This window comes from Musa acuminata, chromosome BXJ2-6 (assembly GCF_036884655.1).
Source record: "Musa acuminata AAA Group cultivar baxijiao chromosome BXJ2-6, Cavendish_Baxijiao_AAA, whole genome shotgun sequence".
Classification (NCBI taxonomy): Eukaryota; Viridiplantae; Streptophyta; class Magnoliopsida; order Zingiberales; family Musaceae; genus Musa; species Musa acuminata.
In genome coordinates this window covers 42,408,099-42,427,483 of record NC_088343.1, presented here as the reverse complement: position 1 = coordinate 42,427,483, position 19,385 = coordinate 42,408,099, and the positions used below count along the sequence as shown (strand labels likewise).

Here is a 19,385-nt window from a genome sequence, read left to right as displayed (position 1 = left end):
AAGCATAGACATCACGAATCACATGTCGCAGAAATATTTTGCTTGATGTCTGCAAAGTATTACATGAAAATCGAATTACAATCAAACAAGCAGAAACGAATATTTGAAAATTGCACTCCTATTAAACTCCTGCTTTAAAACTCGCCACCAAGATTACAAAATATAGGCACTCCTATCGAACTCCTGCTTTAAAAGTCATGAAACTACAAAACTCATGCTTGAACTCAGACGTTTTCAGCTGCTCTTTCAAAGCTACAAGCCATATCGTCAAGGAGGTGCAGAGAGCAGTGTTGCTGGCGATCAATGTGGGCCCACGTACTATCTTCAACTTCATCATTCATGTGGAGCTAACTCCATAGTCTGGACTGCAGGAGCAGCAACCGCAGAGGACATCATGGAAGGATCTGAACCACTGGATCTCTCACGGATTTCTCGGTACTCTTGACAAATGGCACACAAGTGGCAGAACAAGTGAGTCGTCAAGTCACCACATGGTGCTTCCTGGAGAACATCGAGTTAACACCGTCATCGCAACACTTTGGGAAAAAAATATCAAATCGGAATATAGAGGAGGAGAAAAGTTGGTCATCTCAGTAAGTTGTAGATGAAGTTTGCAACAAGGCTAAATGTTCACTTTCTCTACATCCGACAATCAGAAGCATGCAATAAAACTTGAAATCTGTTCAACTATTGTATTGGTCTTCCAAAAAGAAATTAAGCTAAGAATCAACTACTCGTGACTAGTGCAAAGTTCATGCCTAGCTGTGATGCAAAAAAAATTTAAAAAAATCATGAGTATTGTGGAACTGATTACTGCTCACAAGGTTCAACAAAGGTTTACGGTGGTCATCAACTACCTTACGCGGACATCCCTTTTCAAGACATGGAATCACTATGGCCTGTTACTTTTGTTGTATGAATATCTCGGAATATGAAAGCCAAGCTTGGACTAAAAATAGTGAGTTTGTTGGACTCTCAAGATGCTAAATAATTAGCTCCCTGCAAATAGGTTCACATGGACAAAGACAATGTTTATGTTACGTAAGAACATGACTTAAAGGTCACACTCGCCAGTGTACCATGCATACTTAGTATTACCAATCTTAGTTCTTCTCCAATATGCACTACCATGTGATTGAGCATGACCTCTGTGCCATGACCTGCAAAGCACCTGGCACACCAGAAATTGTTTCTCACCTCAGAGCAGGTGTAACTGTCCTGCAAAATGACTCCAAGACTTAAGTTTGATAATACCTAGGTGAAGAAATAGCAATGTCTAAACAGGTCCAGATTATAACCAAGCAGTTTTCCAATGAAGGCCAAGTTAAACTTATATGAACACATTCTTAAAAGAGCAGCAATGAGAATAACCCTACAAAAAGAAAAGAGGCAGTCAAATGCTGGAGAAGTAACTGTGGTAGAAGGAGATTTTTGGTACCTGGACTGAGAGATATTATAACACCAAGAGACCTCTTAGAGAATAATGTACTTGAATTTTTAGTACTTATTTGACTGCTATTTTGGCAATGCACGTTATAACATTGGAAAATGATCATATTTCCTCTCTTACTTTGCTTCACAGTGTATTGACATTATAGACTACAGAGATCCATTCTGAAACACAAAGTATCAGCAGTCTAATTACATCAGAACATTGCCTTTGTTGAGTACTAAGATTAAAAAAAAAACTAAGCAATCCTCAATTGATAGTCATCCAAAAGGTACAAATGAATAGCTTTAGCAACAAAAAAAGAGATATAGAAAGGAAACAAGCAGAAGAAAGTATTTCATGTAAAACTTTAGTATACTTCATGAAGTGAATATAGAATCTTCTTCCAGAAATGTTTTCAAAGTACTGGCATACCTGCAGGTTATACTTTGCCCGTAGTGTCTTGCGGTATCCACATGCATAACAAGCAACCATTGATCCAGGCACTGCCGCAAGTAGACCTCCAGTGAACAGACAGCAAAGACTATTGACAAGTCCCCACAATATAAAATGGGTCATGCATGACCCGGCTAGTGTTCCAGATCCCAAGAATTCTGCATTTTTCCCAAACAGGAAGCATGGGCATACAGCACCAACACAACCTAAAAGAAAAAATAAATAAATAAATTGAAAGAACTTTTCACTGATTGCTGACAAGCATTTTTGGGAACCTTTTTTTATGAAAAAAAAAATCTTCCCAAAACATTAAGAATTTTAAAAACACTAAGCATATAGTGTGTTCTTGAGATTAATAGATTAATGTAAACAAGCATAATGAGCACACAAAATATAATATCACAGGATCAAAGGCAAATTAAAGATAAACTGCTTTTGTTTTGCCTGTACTTGCATCAGACAACTAGGTGAAACTATAATCTATAAATAATATAAGAAAAAAGATTCACATCTTAGATTACATAGAACTATAAACATACTGTGAGCTTTTATAATTTTTAGATAACTCACTCCCAGAATATTCTTTCAGAAAAACAAATAGGTCTCGCAAAATTGTTCTAATATATGAGAACTCCTTCATATAAAGATGAAGAGATTTCTCCAAAAAAAAAGGGTTCTATCGGTGCATTTCATTTATTTTGCATTTAGTATATTTTCTCTTTCCCAGGATACAATTTAGCCATGAGGATTCACCTTAGATGATGAACACAAGACAATTACTCAAGGGTATTGACAAAACGTTGATATAGGAATTCTTTACAGTGTAATCCACTCAGATTGTTTTGTTTACCATAAAATGTTTGATACATGCCTTAATCTAACTTGAGCTTAGTCTAGAATCTCTACCTGAGCAAACAACTTTTTTCAGGTGTACTAGGAATGCTATTATATCACATTACATGAATAAATTGCACCTTGAATTCTTTTTCTTCTGAAAATCAAGGGTCAGAGGGCAGAAAGTAGCGTACAGCTCTGCATATCATCAAAGCAAGCACAAATTCCAGAAGACCATTGCGTCAGATCACGCGTTGCAGATTGGTGAGAAGAGAAACCATTATTCACAGGGGTACTGTTGGCTTCAGTATCCAACTGATCTAGTGGAATATACGGAGGTGGAACATAGCTGCCTTGACCTTTCATATTCACTGAAAGATAATCATAAAATTGTTTCAAATACCAATACCGAATAAACTTCAGAGAACCATCTTTACTTGAATTGGAGTGGCAATCATTATTGAACTTAAGCTGATAACACCAGACATATTTTTCAGATGTGACAAGAAAATGCAAATCATGGGATCTATAATGCAGCCTGCAAACTCAACCGAAAACTAATCTTGTTCAGACATTAATATGGAGACATTTATTAAAACAGCATAATACAGAAAACCCACCATACAATTCTTGATGAACAACTACCAAAGTAACCTACTATATTTCAGAGTTAGATGAAAATGACTTCAACGAATTGATAGGTCCATCTATGACATCATTGCTAAAGGAGCAAAATGAAAGCCTCAAATTAAACAACATATCCATGATTAATTTCAGACTAGCAATTATAAGCAAAGAATCCATTATAGCACATTTCCAGATACCTTCTGGAGAGTATGGTTTGACATTCTCGACAACAAGATACTATCTAAAAAGGCAGCAACTTATGATGCATTCCTTAAAACAAAACCATAAAATTTCTTCCAGGTGCTAAATAATCACATTGACTGACCTTGAGAACTCAAATTCATGAACAAATCATATGAAACAAAAAAAAAATTTAAGACACAAGAAAAACATATACCAATAGAAACAATTTTAGTTCCGTTAGTACAGGAGCTGATCTGAGAACAAATGCAATCTTTCCATAATTTGCTCCGCGGTAAGCAAAAAAAGCGTCAGAATTAGAAAGGGAAAGGCAATGTTTTTGTTGCTTGATCACTATTTAACAGCGGTCCAGCAATAAGGTATCTGTACTCCATATCTACATATACGATACATAAAGACTTAACCAGAGAAGTTTAACCGTTTCTTTACCTTTCAGAGTTCGTTCTCATCTGGTGAAAGGGAAAAGATCGAAGAATAATCTTCAAAGGTTGAATCTATAACACATAAAGAAAGAGCCACAAAACGGCAAGAACCTTTCTTTTGCCTCTCACGGAAAGGGAAAGACGACATGAAATCACCGATACTCATCTTTGGCGAGCAACAAATGCCCTCATCTACCCTTACATCAAAGAAACGACCCCTAGAAAGGCTAAATCAGCTCAAATCCTAAAAGCGGATCATGGAAACGAAGGAAGTTTATAGGATTGAGATCAACATCTACAGGTAAACCTCCAACGAATTGCGATTCAGCAAGAACGCAGAACGCGGTTCTCGGGACAACGAAAAGCCCCAAACGTTCCAACAATGTGACGATTTCTACCAAAAGAAAGGAAAAGCGCAAAAAAGATCGATCCGTGGAGATTGATTCTTACCGAGGACGCGATCAACTGGCGAGGGCTTCCTCGAATGTATGTTGGATCTCCAATTGGTCTCTTCCTTTCCAAACGCCAAACTCTCCCTTTGTTCCTCCCTTTTCCCTGATCACAAGAAAGAAGAAAGAAATCGAATGGGGGAAGAAATAAGCGGAGACGTCGAAGACGCGATGGTCGACGTCTGTTTCAGGGGTTACACAAACTTAAGGGTATATTTGATTTAATCTTTTTTGCAAGGGGTTTAATCGCACATTCCTTCATAGAAGGGGTGTAATTGAAAATTACTTCATTACAGGGGTGTAATCGAAAATCACTTCATCGTTTATCCGACGGCCGAGATCTATCGTCAGCTACGAAGATGGGCTCGATCCGGTCGTAGAGATCGATCTCGTGTTCTTGGACTCTCGGATCTCTTCCACTCCAAGGGAGGCGACGGGATAGCATCAAGGCGAAACGTGATCGGAGTCAATGGGCAACTCGCCCGGCGATTGGAGCAAATCAAGAAAGGGGAAGTTGATATCGAAGTGATTACCAGCAGGATTCAGGTTAGTGTAATGGGAAAGAAAGAAGGCATTTTCAGTGAGGAAGAGATTCTCTTAGACGCATTCTTTTGTTGGCGTTTTCTGGAGTCTGATAAATTTGGGTTATTATATGTTTGGGATTTATAGGATGAGGATGAGTTTGACATTGGGTGGAGTCTGTTCGAGATGGTGGAACGTCAATGTTGGTAGAAATTGACCATGAAAACGGCGCAGTTGCCAATGTTGGGATGAGAGATGAGGTCAAGCACCTCAAGAATTCCTCGACCAAATCTAGGGTAAGCTGACAGCATGATATATCATATATGTGCACGGAATAAAGATGAGTTGGGATGGGGGTTTTAATGTTCAAGAGAAACGTTGGAGGAGCACTCCTACATTCCAACTCTTGGACTAAGGATGTTGATCTTGGGCTCGGAAAAGATGGACTTTGACAAGGAGAAAGGCTTGCTAGGGTTCTAGGCCAGATAAAGATTCGAAGTCTTCCTCGTTCCGGTATTAGATGCAAAAAGAAGTAAATACATTGTCGTAAATTAAAATTCAGCTGATGTTGGATGAAAAGATCGATTGATATTGTGCGTCGATGTCGGTATCATATAACAGCTTGAAGCCTTGAACAAATGGAAATAGGAAGGTTGGCTGGCGCATAGTCAATAAGAGAATTCATGTTAAGAAAAGACTATGAAGTGCTACTAATGAATTGGAGGACTGAGTAAAGAATAGCTGAGGGAGAATTATAAATGAATTAAGTGAAATGTAAATAACTAGGTGGCAGAAGAGATTGACTGGGTTAATTGAATCTATTTGGTTAGTGCTCGTTGCGCATGGAATGATTCCTCCTAACCCAAACAGACATTGTTCTGAGACATGTCTTGAGCATCAGATGAGATAGTTTTTAGTTAAGTTTCCAATGTTGAAAGCATAAGAATGATTTACTCTCTCGCTGAGGAATTCTGCTCTCAAATGTGTCACAAGGCCATATATTTTAAGACGTGTTGTGAAATCTTGGCAGTATTGTATAGTGTTTTACATGTCTATTGCAAACTCGGGTGCTTGAACATGTTGTTCTGTTGGTTCAGTCACTCATGGAAAATGATGTATTTTGCTGGGGGGGTGGGTGGTACACAGTTTCTGTATATGGGTGGCTCATGAGCATTAATGACAAGATAAGGGTATGCATATACCACTAATAATATTTATTATGCAAATATCATACACTAACCTTGATTTCAGTATGTCGTGTTCCTTTACTAGTGTAACTGCAACAAGCCTAATTACCATCTATAAGACCCTACTGTTCATTCTTCTGCACTAACTTTTTATAGTCCTTCAATATTTTTTTTTCAGTATTTTTTTATGCCAACATGACCATTCATTCTCATAATATAACACTATTGGTTTATAACCTCTTCATATTTGATTCTTTTTTATTAAGGATGAGACAAGAAGAGACACTTAAGTGCTTAACTAAGCTCTTCAGATTTGATTTTTTTTTTTGACTAATTTCATTTTTTTACTTCTGAAAAAATGTCAGTCATGAATTTAATATATGAACATGCACCAGTGGATTCTTATTCTTCCCTTGAATTCTTTTATATCAAAACATTGCATTTGATTGTTCATGTGTAAAACTTTTCATCGTGTGCACTGAATTCCTGGACTATAAAAGATGGTGTGCATGCAAATTATGTGGACCTATTACAAAGTATTATGTGTTTGTACACACACCAACAGATAGAAAGAAAGAGAGCACCATAGTATTTGTATCAAGTGGTAGATGGAATAGTTTAGGGCTTACGTCTTTGTTGGGTCTTACGGCTTTGTTATTGTTTTGTTGTAGTAGTAGATGCAATAGTTCACATTAGTGATTATGTTAGTTGCTCCATTGTGGTTATGAGATAGAAACAAATTGCAACATCATTTTAAGATTATTAACCTTAGCATTTTGTTTGTCTATTTGTTTCTGATTAATTTTCTACCTTGAATATTCAGGTCCAAATGCTGATATTTTTCTTTATAAATAATTTGTTGCTAGTATTTCTGTCAATATTTCAACTGAGTAGTGCTATGAGAATCATATCCTCCAGTCCTTTTTGCAGCAAGGCACATATCCTAATATTGCTGCAGGAAACATGGGTTGGTGTTGGTAAAAGTGTAAGCATTAAGGGCTGTAATCTATGTTTGGCACTATGGATGGTCAGCAAAATAATATATGTTGTACAATTCACATTGTTTTTTGTCATTAAGGGCATCCTAGTGAAAGAGAAGAAGTTTTGTAGGTCAGGCTTTGAACTCTCAATATTTGACATGTAGCATAAAATGTGTGAACGTTAAAACAGTATTGTGCATGTTGATGACCCAGTGGCTCCATTAATACAAATGCTAATCTTCATATATTTGGTTTAGCTTTTTGAGATCATCACTCCGCAAGAGGTATCAGCTTCAGCACAGGGTTTAGCATATTCTGCCATGCAAATATGCCTTTAGTATTACATAGTACATACCAAGGTGATAATCCTTTTTTCACTTTTTGTGCAGACTTTTCCAGTCAAAAGCATGCGTGTGTCATGCATCTCCCTGTGACTTTAAAGAATTCAAAAGCTGCCTGCTTGTTGAGGTGATAAAAAGGATTCCCACCATCAAAAGACTTCAAGCTCATCAGTCAACTCAGCCTGTTAAATATCACCAGAGGTGGGCCTGTGATTGTTAAAGTAGGCATGCTTAGTTTGTAAGCAAATAGAGAAGGAAGAATCGATGCTGATATCTTGATACATTCTGTTGCACTGTAGATCCTGCAAGAAAGTTCCTGATGTTACTTTCAGCCACTGGAACTCCATCGACTCTTGCTGCTGCTGACACCGCACTAACTTAGCTGCTAAGGTTATGGCATAGGCATCTTTCGGCAAATTTGGTTCTCATTATTAATCCAACAGCTTTCACAGGTGCAGAAGTTGTAAGCAACTCATTTGTGGAGAAGGGCAGCATGGACCACTAGTCATGCATGCATCTACAGATTCTTATAGAGAGGAAATACATGGGTAAGCATGACTCTTTGTTCTAACTTTGTCCAGTGAATGATTGTGATGTGATGATGATAACAAATTTACTTGGTCATGGTTACTTAGGCTATCAATGGCACTATATTTAATAACTTGCAAGCCCCTCCTGGTCTACCAAGATTACTGACATATCCTTTGTTTGACCTTTCTAAAGATCATTGTTTAAGAGCATAGAGTTGACCATGCAGCTGGTCAGAAGAGTAATATAAGCATATTTCCAACACTATCACCACTCATCATATCGTATTATTTAGGCCAGGGGAGACTGGAATTACATGAAACAATGATGAGCAACAAGGAAAGTTATTACCTATAGCCAGCTGCAGATGTCATGGGCATCATACATATGTTAAGATCAACATGAGAATATTCTGTCTCAGTTTGATATTTTTGTAGCTCTTGGAGGGTGTGATCCCTGATCAGAACTGTGAATTCTTAATGGCTGGACAAGGAGGACCCATTCTAGCTGACTTGGTGCATGGAATCAAACAGAGATGGGGCTCAGATCTGAACCGTGATGCATCATCATGTAGTTTTTTCTCAAGACTGTTTGGATGATACCATCATCTTGATCCTATGGGACCAAGTTTGTCTGGTTTGAGGAAGTAAAATGGGAACCCATCAAACTCTTCTACTGCTTTACTAATGTTTCAGGATTCATTAGAAATCAGAAAAAAGCTTTTCCCGACTAACTCTCTTCATCTCAGATTTCTGTGCCAGTTTTTGTCACTGCCACATGAATGCGTCACAATGATTAAAAGTGCAGGTCTCTTGGAGCCACCATCTGTTTGAACCTTACCTCATCAGGCTGCTGCATATGGATCTCCATCATGGCTTGTGTTCCTTCTCCAGATGTGCAGAGATGAGGAAACAGTACTACTGCATCCTCTTTTTAATGCAGTTGGCTGTGTGCGTGTGTGCGCGCCTGAGATCACCCATGCGTTGCTGACTCACATAGATTCCTTGTGGAGGCCCAGTGGAAGCATTGAGTTCTTTGGTGTATACACATGATTCCAAAACCACAAAGCTACTTTTGTGAAAGGGCTTAAAAGCAAGGGAGGCAACATCCACCATGGCTGGAGAGAATGAGGTTGCTTGGGTCCCTCCAAAGGTTTTAAGAGCCTGACCATGAAATGCCAATGGTAAAAGAGAAAGGTACATTAGCTGTTCCTTCACCAGAAAGAGGATTTATTACATCTGATTCAAAAAGATATATAGCATTTTACATTTCAAAGTTTGGATATATCACATTTGCCCCTCAAAACATAGTGTCCCATTTTTGTATCCTTTTAACTATTTAGATATTGCATAATCCCTTAATAACTTTTACTTGTCATTTGATTCTTGATTTTTTAAACTTCAATTTAGAGGGACAAACATGAAAATTAGCAATTTAAGATATAATATCTAATCCACTAGTAGTCAACCAATTGGTTCACAAGGGAAGGAGTCTTTGCATTTTCCAGCAAAGGCTGGAGTGGTAGTGCTTTTCTTCATCACCCACAGCTAAGCTTGTTGAGAATAATCCAAGAATTGTTGTAGAGGCCACAGCATAAAGCATCCTACTCAAGCCTTTATTAAAGTTGTGGACCCAACAAAGTTGTAGGCAGGAGGATTGATCCTTGGAATTTTTTTTTTAAGAAAAAAATTATTTATACACTCTCAAGGTCAGTAAAATTTTTATTTTTAATGTTAGTTCAGCATATGTTTTTTTTTATAATATAAAACCCTGCATATATGTCACTATAAACTCTAAGTTACTTTAATATATTTTATTAACTTGGATGTATTTTAGGTATTTTATGTTTTGATTATTTTTATTTAGATAGATTAATATTATTCATGATTAGAAGTAGTTAATGAGAACATGCTTAGAGGATGAAAGAACATATATAATATACTAATATTTGCAACAACAAATATGCTAAATCTTACCCACTATATGTATGTCACATTGTTGAAAAAAGTTGTATCCATGGTTTAGTTTATGAAAAATTTAGTTGAAGCTACTACTAATTCATATAGTTAATTTGGAATTATCACATTCCTATTTTTTTTCTAGGATCTAGAAATCTTATGTGATAGGATGGAAAGGCATCATCAAGCAATCTAACATTTCTCATTCTGCAATGCTAAGTACAATTCCTCCAATTCATGAATTCATTCATTAACTTGTGGATTTTGTTTACCTTCTCCAAGTACATTCTTGCACTTAAAGTTAAGACACAATATGGCACTAATATTTTATGAGCATTAAAAGTCTGACATATATGTAATACAATAGTGTAGTTGGGCCTAACATGTCACCATCATAACAAATTAACTCATTAATTTGATGAATTTTAATCATTAGTTAAAATATTTAAGTCGAAACTAATGATAATAAATTCATATAGTCCTCATATACCAACTCAATTTTTCTTCCACTTTCTAGGTTAAATTGAGTTATTACATGAAGATTAGTAATTATCATGTTAATTCACTTTCATTGGTAGTGTGTATGATTAGAGATAAAAGATGTCCGCTGAATAATACAAGACAATGGGATGCAGAGTGAGATACAATGTGATGTCATTCACAAATGATATTTCATAGAATTAGAAATATGACAACTTAAAAATGTTGAGTTTATAAAAATGGCAAGCTAAGTGTTGGTAGAATGATAAAATTATTCTTTTACGACTTGAAATATCAAGATTCGATTCGAGTTACGAAAATAGTCTCTTTCATGTTAACTCCTCAAAATTCTAAAACCTTGCTTCACCTTTGACTATGCATGACCACTGTACATGGCTGGATTAATGCTTTATTTTCCTTAAATCTTTTGATATATATATAGTAGAAAAAATCAAGTTAATCATTTTTAGTTATGATTAACATTAATTTATTTTAGTTAAAAAAGTATATCGATCTTATAATATTTTATAATATATTTAATAGTCATCAATTAAAAAAAAGTAATTTCTCTAACTTTATTATAGTTACTTATTATATCGAAAAAAAAGGGAGAAGACCTCTACCGGGAATACCAAAATTGGAGAAATATTTGATATGAAATCAACATAGAAGCCAATCAATAAATCAAGAACAAATAAATAGAAAAATTGGTTAAAAGATCATTATTAATTTAATTTATCTTAAAAATAATTTTGATTAGTAGAAAATTAAATATTTATTACTTAAAATAAAGAATAAATAAAATTATATTCATATAGAAAGTAAAAGATCAATTAATTTATTACTTGAAATATTTTTATACAATAAATCTATTGGTGAGTTAAAAATTAAAATATACTTATAAAAAAAGGAGTTTTATATGGAATTAAAATCTATTGGTGAGTTTTATAAAAAAAAGGACTTTTAAAATTAAAAAGTATAAAAAATTAGCTCTATATGCAAAGAAATTGAAAAGGAGAACTGTATTTTTGAATGAATTAAAAAAAATCATAACATTAAATTTTTTTCACAGGATGTCCTGAAAATTTTCGCAGAGCTTTTTTTTTTAGAAATGATCATTTTATTAGTCATCATTCTTTATCATGCCTCCACTCTATCAAACGGTCCTTTCACCCGTGTATGTTGTCCTATATTTGACAGTCTAATCTAACGATTCTTGTTTATCTATGGTAAATAATCACAATCTTTGTCGGTCACTTTCTCTATCCTCCCCTTGTTGTCTATGTCGAGGGTTGATCGATCGACTAAACAATCGGAAGGATTGATCAATGGACTAAATAATCGAGCACTTACAGTAATAACATGACTAGGGTTAGGTGTGATTAAAATTTTTTAAATAGTAAAATGATATATTTAAACTTAGGATGCTCGTCGGAAAAATCAGTTTTTTTTTTCGAAAATTTGCCCCTTCTTTTTTTTTTATTTTTAAATTGCCGTTTATATATTATTTACTCTTATATTTACACTTCTTTTCGTTTTTCTTCTTTATTATTACGGAAAAAAGGGGGTTTGGTGGACCCCTACGCGGTCCCCACCCCCACCCCTCTCTCTCTCTCTCTCTCTCTCTCTCTCTCCTCTGCTCTGCTTTCTCGGCCACTGAGATCCTCCTCCACCTCTCTCTGTCTATCTGCATGAACTCCCACAAGCCCGATCATCCCAAGATCCTGGTCTGATGAGCTCTACAACAGGATCTATTGCTGAGCACAACCCGTAGCCCCACTTCTCGGCCTCAGGTGCCCCGAATCGCCTCGATTTCTCTTCAATTATTGCCTGTTTCACATGCCTCTTGCTCGATGAATATATATCGACGTTGTTCGATCTGTTTTGGCAATCGGTTGCTCGGTTACAGCTTTCTCGGTCTTTCTTTCACGAGAAAGTATTTCTTTTACCTTCTGGTTTGCCTCCCACTGACAGATTGGTTTTTACAGAGAGGTCGAGGTCTTGTTATTGAGGGATTTTTGGTCGTGAGTTGCATACTCTTTATTAGGTTCGTCTTTACTATTATATGCTGGTTCTTGTGACGACGAATGATTTTTAATCTGTTGCTTCGATTTCGAAAGTTGTGCAAGGCTATCGATCAGTTCTATGCCATGGATTTCACCTTCTCTGTTGGTTGGATTTGTTCCTGTGTCACCATTGAATTCGAAAAAGAAGCACTTTATCTTACTCGAGATTGGCTTCGGCCGTGTTGGCTAGCCATGTTTCTTAGTGGGATAACTACGTTTCTATCACATTCATTGTTCGTGATTCCACTTCGAACACACATCTCGTTTAGTTGCTTTGTATTAGATCTTTTCTGCAATCTGCACGATGTCCGCCCATTTGAAAGGTCCATTTTCACGCGTATCTATCTTGATGAAGTTCATCATGGGATTCCGGAATAGGTTTCTGATTGAAGTATAAGAGAAGTGATGTAGGATTAAGATAATTATTCTTTTGACTTGTTTGATGCGTCTTGGATGCGATGTTGCATGATGAAGTCTCGGATAAAATGGTTTCAGTATATGGATGTTGAATGTCATATTTGATTTTGGATTTCATTGGTTCTGATCCGCAGTAAATGGATGTTGAATGTCATCTTTGATTCTGGATTTCATCCGTGTTGAATGGATGTTGAATGTCATCTTTGATTTTGGATTTCATTGGTTTTGATTTGCAGTAACTCTCCAACCTGAACCACTGCATAAGTAGAAATTGTTCTTCTTTGATCTGTCTCTCTGGAGGCCTATTAGAGCATCCTTCTTTGCTTTAGATGGCTGATGGCCTTCTACACAACTATGTCATTAAATAATGTTTTCGCAGAATCATAGCTTACGATATGCTGGAAACTATGTACAGACTTGTGGGTTCTTGATCTCGAAGGAATGGGGGCTACAAACTCAAGGATTGAAGAAGACAAGGCCCTTACACTATGTAGAGAGAGGAAGAGGCTTGTGAGACAGGCTCTGGACGAAAGATGCTCACTTGCAGCTGCTCATGTTTCTTATATTAGGACGCTCAGAGAGACTGGAATTGCACTTCGAGAATTTGTAGAGACTGAAGCTCCCAATGAGTCTTCCCTTTTTACACCAACATCTGCAACACCTGAGCCTCTTGCTCTGACTGATACTCCGAAGCACATTGTGTCACAATCAGATGCAATTCCATCCTCTGAAACTCCCCCCACACATTCTGGGACAACATGGGATTTTTTTGCCCCTTCTCATCCTATTGACAACCAGCTTTCATTTCAAAATGGGAGAGGATTCAACCATGGCTTTGATAATGCTGATGAAATCAGACACCTCAGGGAAGAGGAGGGCATTCCAGAACTGGAAGAAGATGGAGACAGAGCCTCCACAAATGAAGAGAATGACTTGGACTCAGAAGATGATTTTGACCACCCATCCAGTGAACCCTTAGTACAAATGTTTGAAAATCGAAATCTCATTTCAGAACATCTATTAAAAAGCGAGCCCGCAGCCATTCAATCTGAGAAAGATATTGTTTCTGAAACTAAACATCAAAATGGGGATGATATGAAGCTCACAAATGATATCAGTGAGACCACCGATGAAATGACGCCAACAAAGGAAGCATCTTATATAGTCGCAATTTCTATGAATGGAAAGGGCAAAGAAACTGATCCAGAAACTAAGAATGAGGCAAGAGATCCTTTGTCATGCATGTTAGAAATTGCAGATCTATTTCTGAAAGCTTCTGAATCTGGTAAAGAAATTCCAATGATGCTGGAGGCAAACAAAGTGCAATTTCGACCTTTATTTGCTGAAGAAAAAGGTAACACAATAGTAAATTTTATTGAGTTTCTACTTACCATTGCACGGGAAAAAGATCCAACCAAAGGTTATGCCGCAGAGGAGCATCAAACATCTCCCAGGCCAGATATGTAATTGTCCAAGGCTTCTATCTGTAGATGTGCATGCCTATGCATGTTAACACTTTCATTGATTTTTTTTTCCTGGTTATCCTTTGCATAGAATTACCCAAATAGACCCATAATGCTAAATGTGTTATTTGACTTCCTTGCATAATGTATCACCTTCTCCTTTTCATAATATAATTAGGGAATTTACAATCAAATCTCTTATGCAGCTCACGCATCGAAGGTATCTGCATTCATCATGGGCTACTTTGCTTGTTGTAAAGAAGAAACACCTCATCCTCAGGGTAGGTCTACCTCGCTTCCTTTACAATATTGTTCTTGTACTCGAGCATTGTTCTTCTCATCTATAACTGTTAAATTTGAAATCAGAATCAAACTGTTATTCTAAGGTACATGATCGGGCAGAGTTAAATGAGTTCTAGTTCTGATTGTGATTTCGGACATTTAATAGTTGTAGACATGTTATCCATAAGATTTCTGTCCACGTTGGTATTTGTGTGTGTTTTTGTTGGAGGGAATCTTGAGTAAAAGAAAGCTTTTGTGATTATGAAGCTTTTAATATCTTGAGTTCTTTGGTGATCATGAAGCTTCTAACCTCTCGAATTTGTATTGCAGTTTCTGCGACAAATGAGGTGAAGTACTTAACATGGCATAGTTCAGTGTCATCACTCTCCTCATCATCCAGGAATTTTCTTGGTACAACAATGAAAGATGATACAGAGGAACCAAGCAGTAATCTCTTCAATAGCATATGCATGAATTCAGGTAGCCATGCCTCGACATTAGATAGGCTATACGCATGGGAAAGAAAACTTTATGATGAAATTAAGGTTGGTTAGTCATTTAAACCTTATACGCTTATAGGAATTCGTTATTTATTTTTTTGTCTTATATCCCTTGTCTATTTATCTTGGGTAATTAAATCAATATCTGAGTAGTTAATTCAGAGTACTAGAAATGAGTACAAGGGAAAGAATTGCTGTTCCTAATCATTGAAAGGAATATTGTACGATGGTTTGATACAGGACCATTGAATTTGCGTTTTTTGACTGTATATAATTGGTATTTAATAATCAGCATATCGTAGTTGGTCAATGTATACTGGGGGCTTGTGGTTTGCATTATGGACTAGCACATTTTACTAGAGGCTTGAATTCTGTACTCTATTGCTAATTGTATCCTTTTCCAAAATCAAAGGGGATTCTGGTATGTGCTCATATTCGTGAATTAATATCTGTTTCATTGATTGAGTCTATAATTTACTTCATCCTTTTTTTTCTTAATTATTACGTATTCAGTGGCATCAGCATACCTCAAATGTCTAATAATTTATTTGTATCAATATACTGGAATAGACTCCATTCCATAAAGGAAAGATTGTGTTGAATGATATCATTCGTAGCTATCATCTGTTTAAGTATCCTGCTTAGAATTACATATTTGACATAATGGTATATCTTACCTTGTTTTCATTATCGAAATAAAGAATTACTATTCTCTAACTAACAATTGCAGTTCTTCTATCAGCGTTGTTACTTATTGTTGTCATTAATTTTTTTTTGTGAAGAAATTTTGTTACTTGGATGTTGTTTGTTCATAAAGATGTTCCAAGACAGTAACCGTCCATAATGATCTAGCACATTTCTTTTGCTTGGCCCATAATTTCCTTGTTCTGGGACCTGTATATTTTTCCTCGAGTTTAATTGGCACTGCTCTTGCAACTTTCTATCAGCTGTCTGATTAACTGCTATTGCAGACAATATCTAACCATTTTTCTTTTGTATATTTCAGGCATGTGGTATATTACGGAGGGATTATGGCATGAAGTGTAGGCTGTTGAGGCATAGAGAGTCCCAAGGAGAAAATCGAATAAAAATTGATAAATCACGTGCTGCTGTTAAGGACCTTCATTCGAGAATTCATGTTGCAATCCAGAGTATCGATTCAATATCAAAGAAAATAGAGGGGATAAGGGACAAGGAGCTCCAACCACAGTTGGAGGAGTTAATTGGAGGGTATAATTCTTTTACCATCATTCATTATTATAATCATTGCTTGCCACACATGAACATGTAAGATATTCGTATTGGCACTACCATAGTTTGTTATGTACACTTAATTGCACAAGTGTCATACTCTTTCACCAGAATCAACTCTAATCATTCATAGTACTTAAAGTTGATGTGCTTAAAGTCTCAGCTGACCCCTGATCAAAATAGATCCAGATGGGCTTCAATATGCTGGTCACAGTCAAATTAGCCTGTTTTGACTGATCATAGCCACAGACCAACCTATCAAAGGAGGATCTCCCTGATGTGAAACTCCATATTCAACCAATTATTTTGGTTTTACAGGCTCACCCTCCCTCTCTCCTCTAAAATCCACCATGATTTTAGGTGTTTTTCAAGTATGTTGATCTTGATAATTGTGTTACTTGGGTTTCTTCTTTCCTTATAGAAAGATGCTACTTTTTCTAGATGACCAGGTTAACTGTCTTTTAAGGACCCCATATCTTTTATATGGCAAGAGAACTTTCATGGAGACAATTTTCTTGTAGAACCATATCATAGAGAAAAAAATGGGGTCACAAATGAGGTGAGCCTGCACAACATGTGTGGCTGTTTTCTTTGTAGCCTTCTTTCAGTGATGCGCTTATTTATTACTTGCGAAACAAAACAACTGATGAAATTTTCTTTTACATATTGGACCTGCATCTTTATCTAGTTGTCTGATACTATACATTCTTTTCATGTCTGTGACAATTTGCAAATGATTTCCAATTCCTCTGAATCGTTAGGTAATCGCATTTACTTTTTCTGATAGTTGCCTCGTGTGATGTTCTTGAACCTTTGTTCCTTGAATTTGGTTGACTAATTTATGTTGCCTCTTGTTGCATGCAGCTTAACTAAAATGTGGAGAACGATGCTCGACTATCACAACCGTCAGTACAACATTATCATGTTAGTTAGCGACAATGGGAACACCAAAGTTTCAGTTAGGTCCGAGTCGCAGCATCAGGCCGCTGACCTCGAGTTTGAGCTGAATGAACTGAGTTCAAATTTCACAGGATGGATGTCAGCACACAAATCCTATGTTCAAGCAATCAATGGATGGCTTCTCAAGTGCATAGACTCAACAGTAAAACAGAACAAGTCATCTAGAAGAAAGGCCCAGCGGTTCTCTCTGAAAATAGACTTGGCTCCCCCCATCTTTGTTACTTGCCAAAATTGGTTGGATCTACTAGAAGTACTGTCGACTGAGGGCGTGGTTTCTGCTGTAAAAGATCTGGTAAATGCGACGACCCATTTCTTGCCTCACCAAGAGAAGGGTCATGGGACTTCAAAGTCATCTTTCTCGTTGCCGCAGAATGATGAATCAGGAGAACATGTTCTTGCAAATGATTCCTCTGTTGATTGGAGTCTGAATTATGACCACCTGCAATCAGCCCTCAAAATCTTCTTGGATAACCTGAAGGCTTTTGCAGCGTCATCGGTTTCAAAGTATGAAGCTCTCCAGGTATCGATTAAAAAAGCTAAAGAGCTTTATGAAGGAAAAGCAGAAAAGCAGGTTTAGGGAATAAAATCAGCCATGTCTTCGGCCACAAAACATCATAGTGTTGGTGATAAAACCACCTTAATAAATAAGTTGGTGGAATGAAGCTTTTGAAGTATATATATATATATATATATATATATATATATATATATTGGAGGGTGCCTTGTACATCTTTTTTGGGAATAAAGGGGCTGTTAATGGTGTTCATGTAAGTAGGATTTAGCCGTATGCAGATTATTTATGTACAATGTAATGAAGGTTAGCTGGAATTAGGAAATGCAAGGCAAGAGGTTATTAATACAGTTTACCAGATGTTCCGATGATGATGAGTGAAGAACCATCATGATGAGATTATCAAGTTATACTGCAAAGCTTATCTTTCAAAAGATGTTTATGCTTACTTACTGGATTTGGATTGAGAAGGGCCAGCTGGCATGTGATTCATAACATAGATTCTCTCTCTCTCTCTCTCGCTCTCTCTCTCTCTCAAGTAATACTGCAATGCTTGTCTTCAAAAAGATGTTTATGCTACTTGTTGAACTTGAACTGAGAAGGGCCAGCTTGCTGGCATGTGAATCACAACATATATGCTGTGTTTTATCATCTCTCTCTCTCAAATAATACTGCAATGCTTATATTCAAAAAGATGTTTATGCTACTTGTTGGACTTGAACTGAGAAGGGCTGGCCAGCTTGATGAGATGTGAATCACAACATATATGCTGTGTTTTATCATCTCTCTCTTGCTTACTCTCTCTCTCTCTCTCTCTCATTTGAGGACATTAGCAGACAAGCTGGTCTATTGCAGTGGTCACTTAAATTTGTGATGTATTGATGTACATGATTGTTACAAAATAATCCAAATCCAAAAATATCCTCAATTCCTTTCTTCATGTAAATGCTTTTGATGAAAAAAAAAGGGAAGACTTACTCTATGGAGTCATGGAAAAGCAAATCAATTTGTTGCCACCAGTCAACAGTGGTTCTTTTTTTCTTTTTTGTGGTAAATTACAAATATACGGATTATCCAATGAACTAGTGTTTATATACCTCATCAGTCTTAAACAAAGTTCCACAATGATCTCTTTTTGCCATATAGAAGGGAATCAAAAGCTCATATGCTTGAATTCTTCATATATATATATATATATATATATATATATATATATATATGTTCCAAGGAGTTGCAACTTGCTACCCTCATCAGTCTTAAAATAATAAGGTGGTCTTTGTTCATGTTAAGCTGCTGCTCTCATGCACCTGCTCAACTACTTCCAGGCATCATAAAGTTTTGATTTCCTCAAGAGGTCATGAAGCTTAACTTGGACACATCACTGAATTAAACCATAATGAGGCTTTTTTGCATGCTCTAATTACCAATAATAAAAGATATGATCCAGTTGAAGCTACAAATCTAATTGAGGTTGACCTCATTATAGAGTTCTCTTCTTCTTATTATTAATTGTTTTTATGC

At 36.4% G+C, this 19,385-nt stretch overlaps 2 protein-coding genes and 1 long non-coding RNA gene across 7 annotated transcripts; 2 read left to right on the top strand and 1 right to left on the bottom strand.

Moving 5' to 3' along the window:
* Positions 1–25: 25 nt before the first annotated feature.
* Positions 26–4,612, bottom strand: LOC135581439 (cell number regulator 5-like). Of its 2 annotated transcripts, XM_065114601.1 has the most exons (5): positions 4,420–4,612; positions 2,914–3,090; positions 1,865–2,091; positions 1,099–1,218; positions 26–501 (listed from the first exon to the last, which is right to left on the bottom strand). In XM_065114601.1, exons 2-5 carry the CDS (start codon positions 3,083–3,085, stop codon positions 334–336), a joined length of 687 nt encoding a protein of 228 aa, XP_064970673.1. In that variant the 5' UTR covers positions 3,086–3,090; positions 4,420–4,612; the 3' UTR covers positions 26–333. The 2 variants fall into 2 exon arrangements, with proteins under 2 accessions (XP_064970673.1, XP_009406826.2); XM_009408551.3 differs by lacking the exon at positions 1,099–1,218 and having other exon boundaries at positions 4,420–4,606.
* Positions 4,613–4,731: 119 nt separating this feature from the next.
* LOC135613703 (uncharacterized) lies at positions 4,732–9,260 on the top strand. 2 transcript variants are annotated; one of them, XR_010487359.1, is made up of 4 exons: positions 4,732–4,964; positions 7,497–7,649; positions 7,748–7,996; positions 8,414–9,260. It is a non-coding gene; the product is annotated as an uncharacterized LOC135613703 (long non-coding RNA). The 2 variants fall into 2 exon arrangements; XR_010487358.1 differs by having other exon boundaries at positions 4,738–4,964; positions 7,748–9,260.
* Positions 9,261–12,049: 2,789 nt separating this feature from the next.
* On the top strand, positions 12,050–18,515 carry LOC103989637 (protein ALTERED PHOSPHATE STARVATION RESPONSE 1). Of its 3 annotated transcripts, none has more exons than XM_009408548.3 (6): positions 12,050–12,207; positions 13,313–14,251; positions 14,567–14,641; positions 14,973–15,187; positions 16,149–16,372; positions 17,258–18,515. In XM_009408548.3, the coding sequence occupies exons 2-6, from the start codon at positions 13,339–13,341 to the stop codon at positions 17,928–17,930; spliced, it is 2,100 nt and encodes a 699-aa protein (XP_009406823.2). In that variant the 5' UTR covers positions 12,050–12,207; positions 13,313–13,338; the 3' UTR covers positions 17,931–18,515. The 3 variants fall into 3 exon arrangements, with proteins under 3 accessions (XP_009406823.2, XP_009406824.2, XP_009406825.2); XM_009408549.3 differs by having other exon boundaries at positions 12,054–12,207; positions 13,277–14,251; XM_009408550.3 differs by lacking the exon at positions 12,050–12,207 and adding an exon at positions 12,262–12,461.
* The last annotated feature ends 870 nt before the right edge of the window (positions 18,516–19,385 follow it).

Coding starts and splice junctions, on each gene's coding strand:
- LOC103989637 (XM_009408548.3), top strand. CDS start 13,339: ATGGGGGCTACAAACTCAAGGATTGAAGAAGACAAGGCCCTTACACTA. Junction 14,252..14,566: donor TTTATTTGCTGAAGAAAAAG/GTAACACAATAG, acceptor TCTCTTATGCAG/CTCACGCATCGAAGGTATCT. Junction 16,373..17,257: donor TTGGAGGAGTTAATTGGAGG/GTATAATTCTTT, acceptor TGTTGCATGCAG/CTTAACTAAAATGTGGAGAA.
- LOC135581439 (XM_065114601.1), bottom strand. CDS start 3,085: ATGAAAGGTCAAGGCAGCTATGTTCCACCTCCGTATATTCCACTAGAT. Junction 2,092..2,913: donor CTTTGATGATATGCAGAGCT/GTACGCTACTTT, acceptor TTTTTCTTTTAG/GTTGTGTTGGTGCTGTATGC. Junction 502..1,098: donor TTGGAGAAGAACTAAGATTG/GTAATACTAAGT, acceptor GATGTTCTCCAG/GAAGCACCATGTGGTGACTT.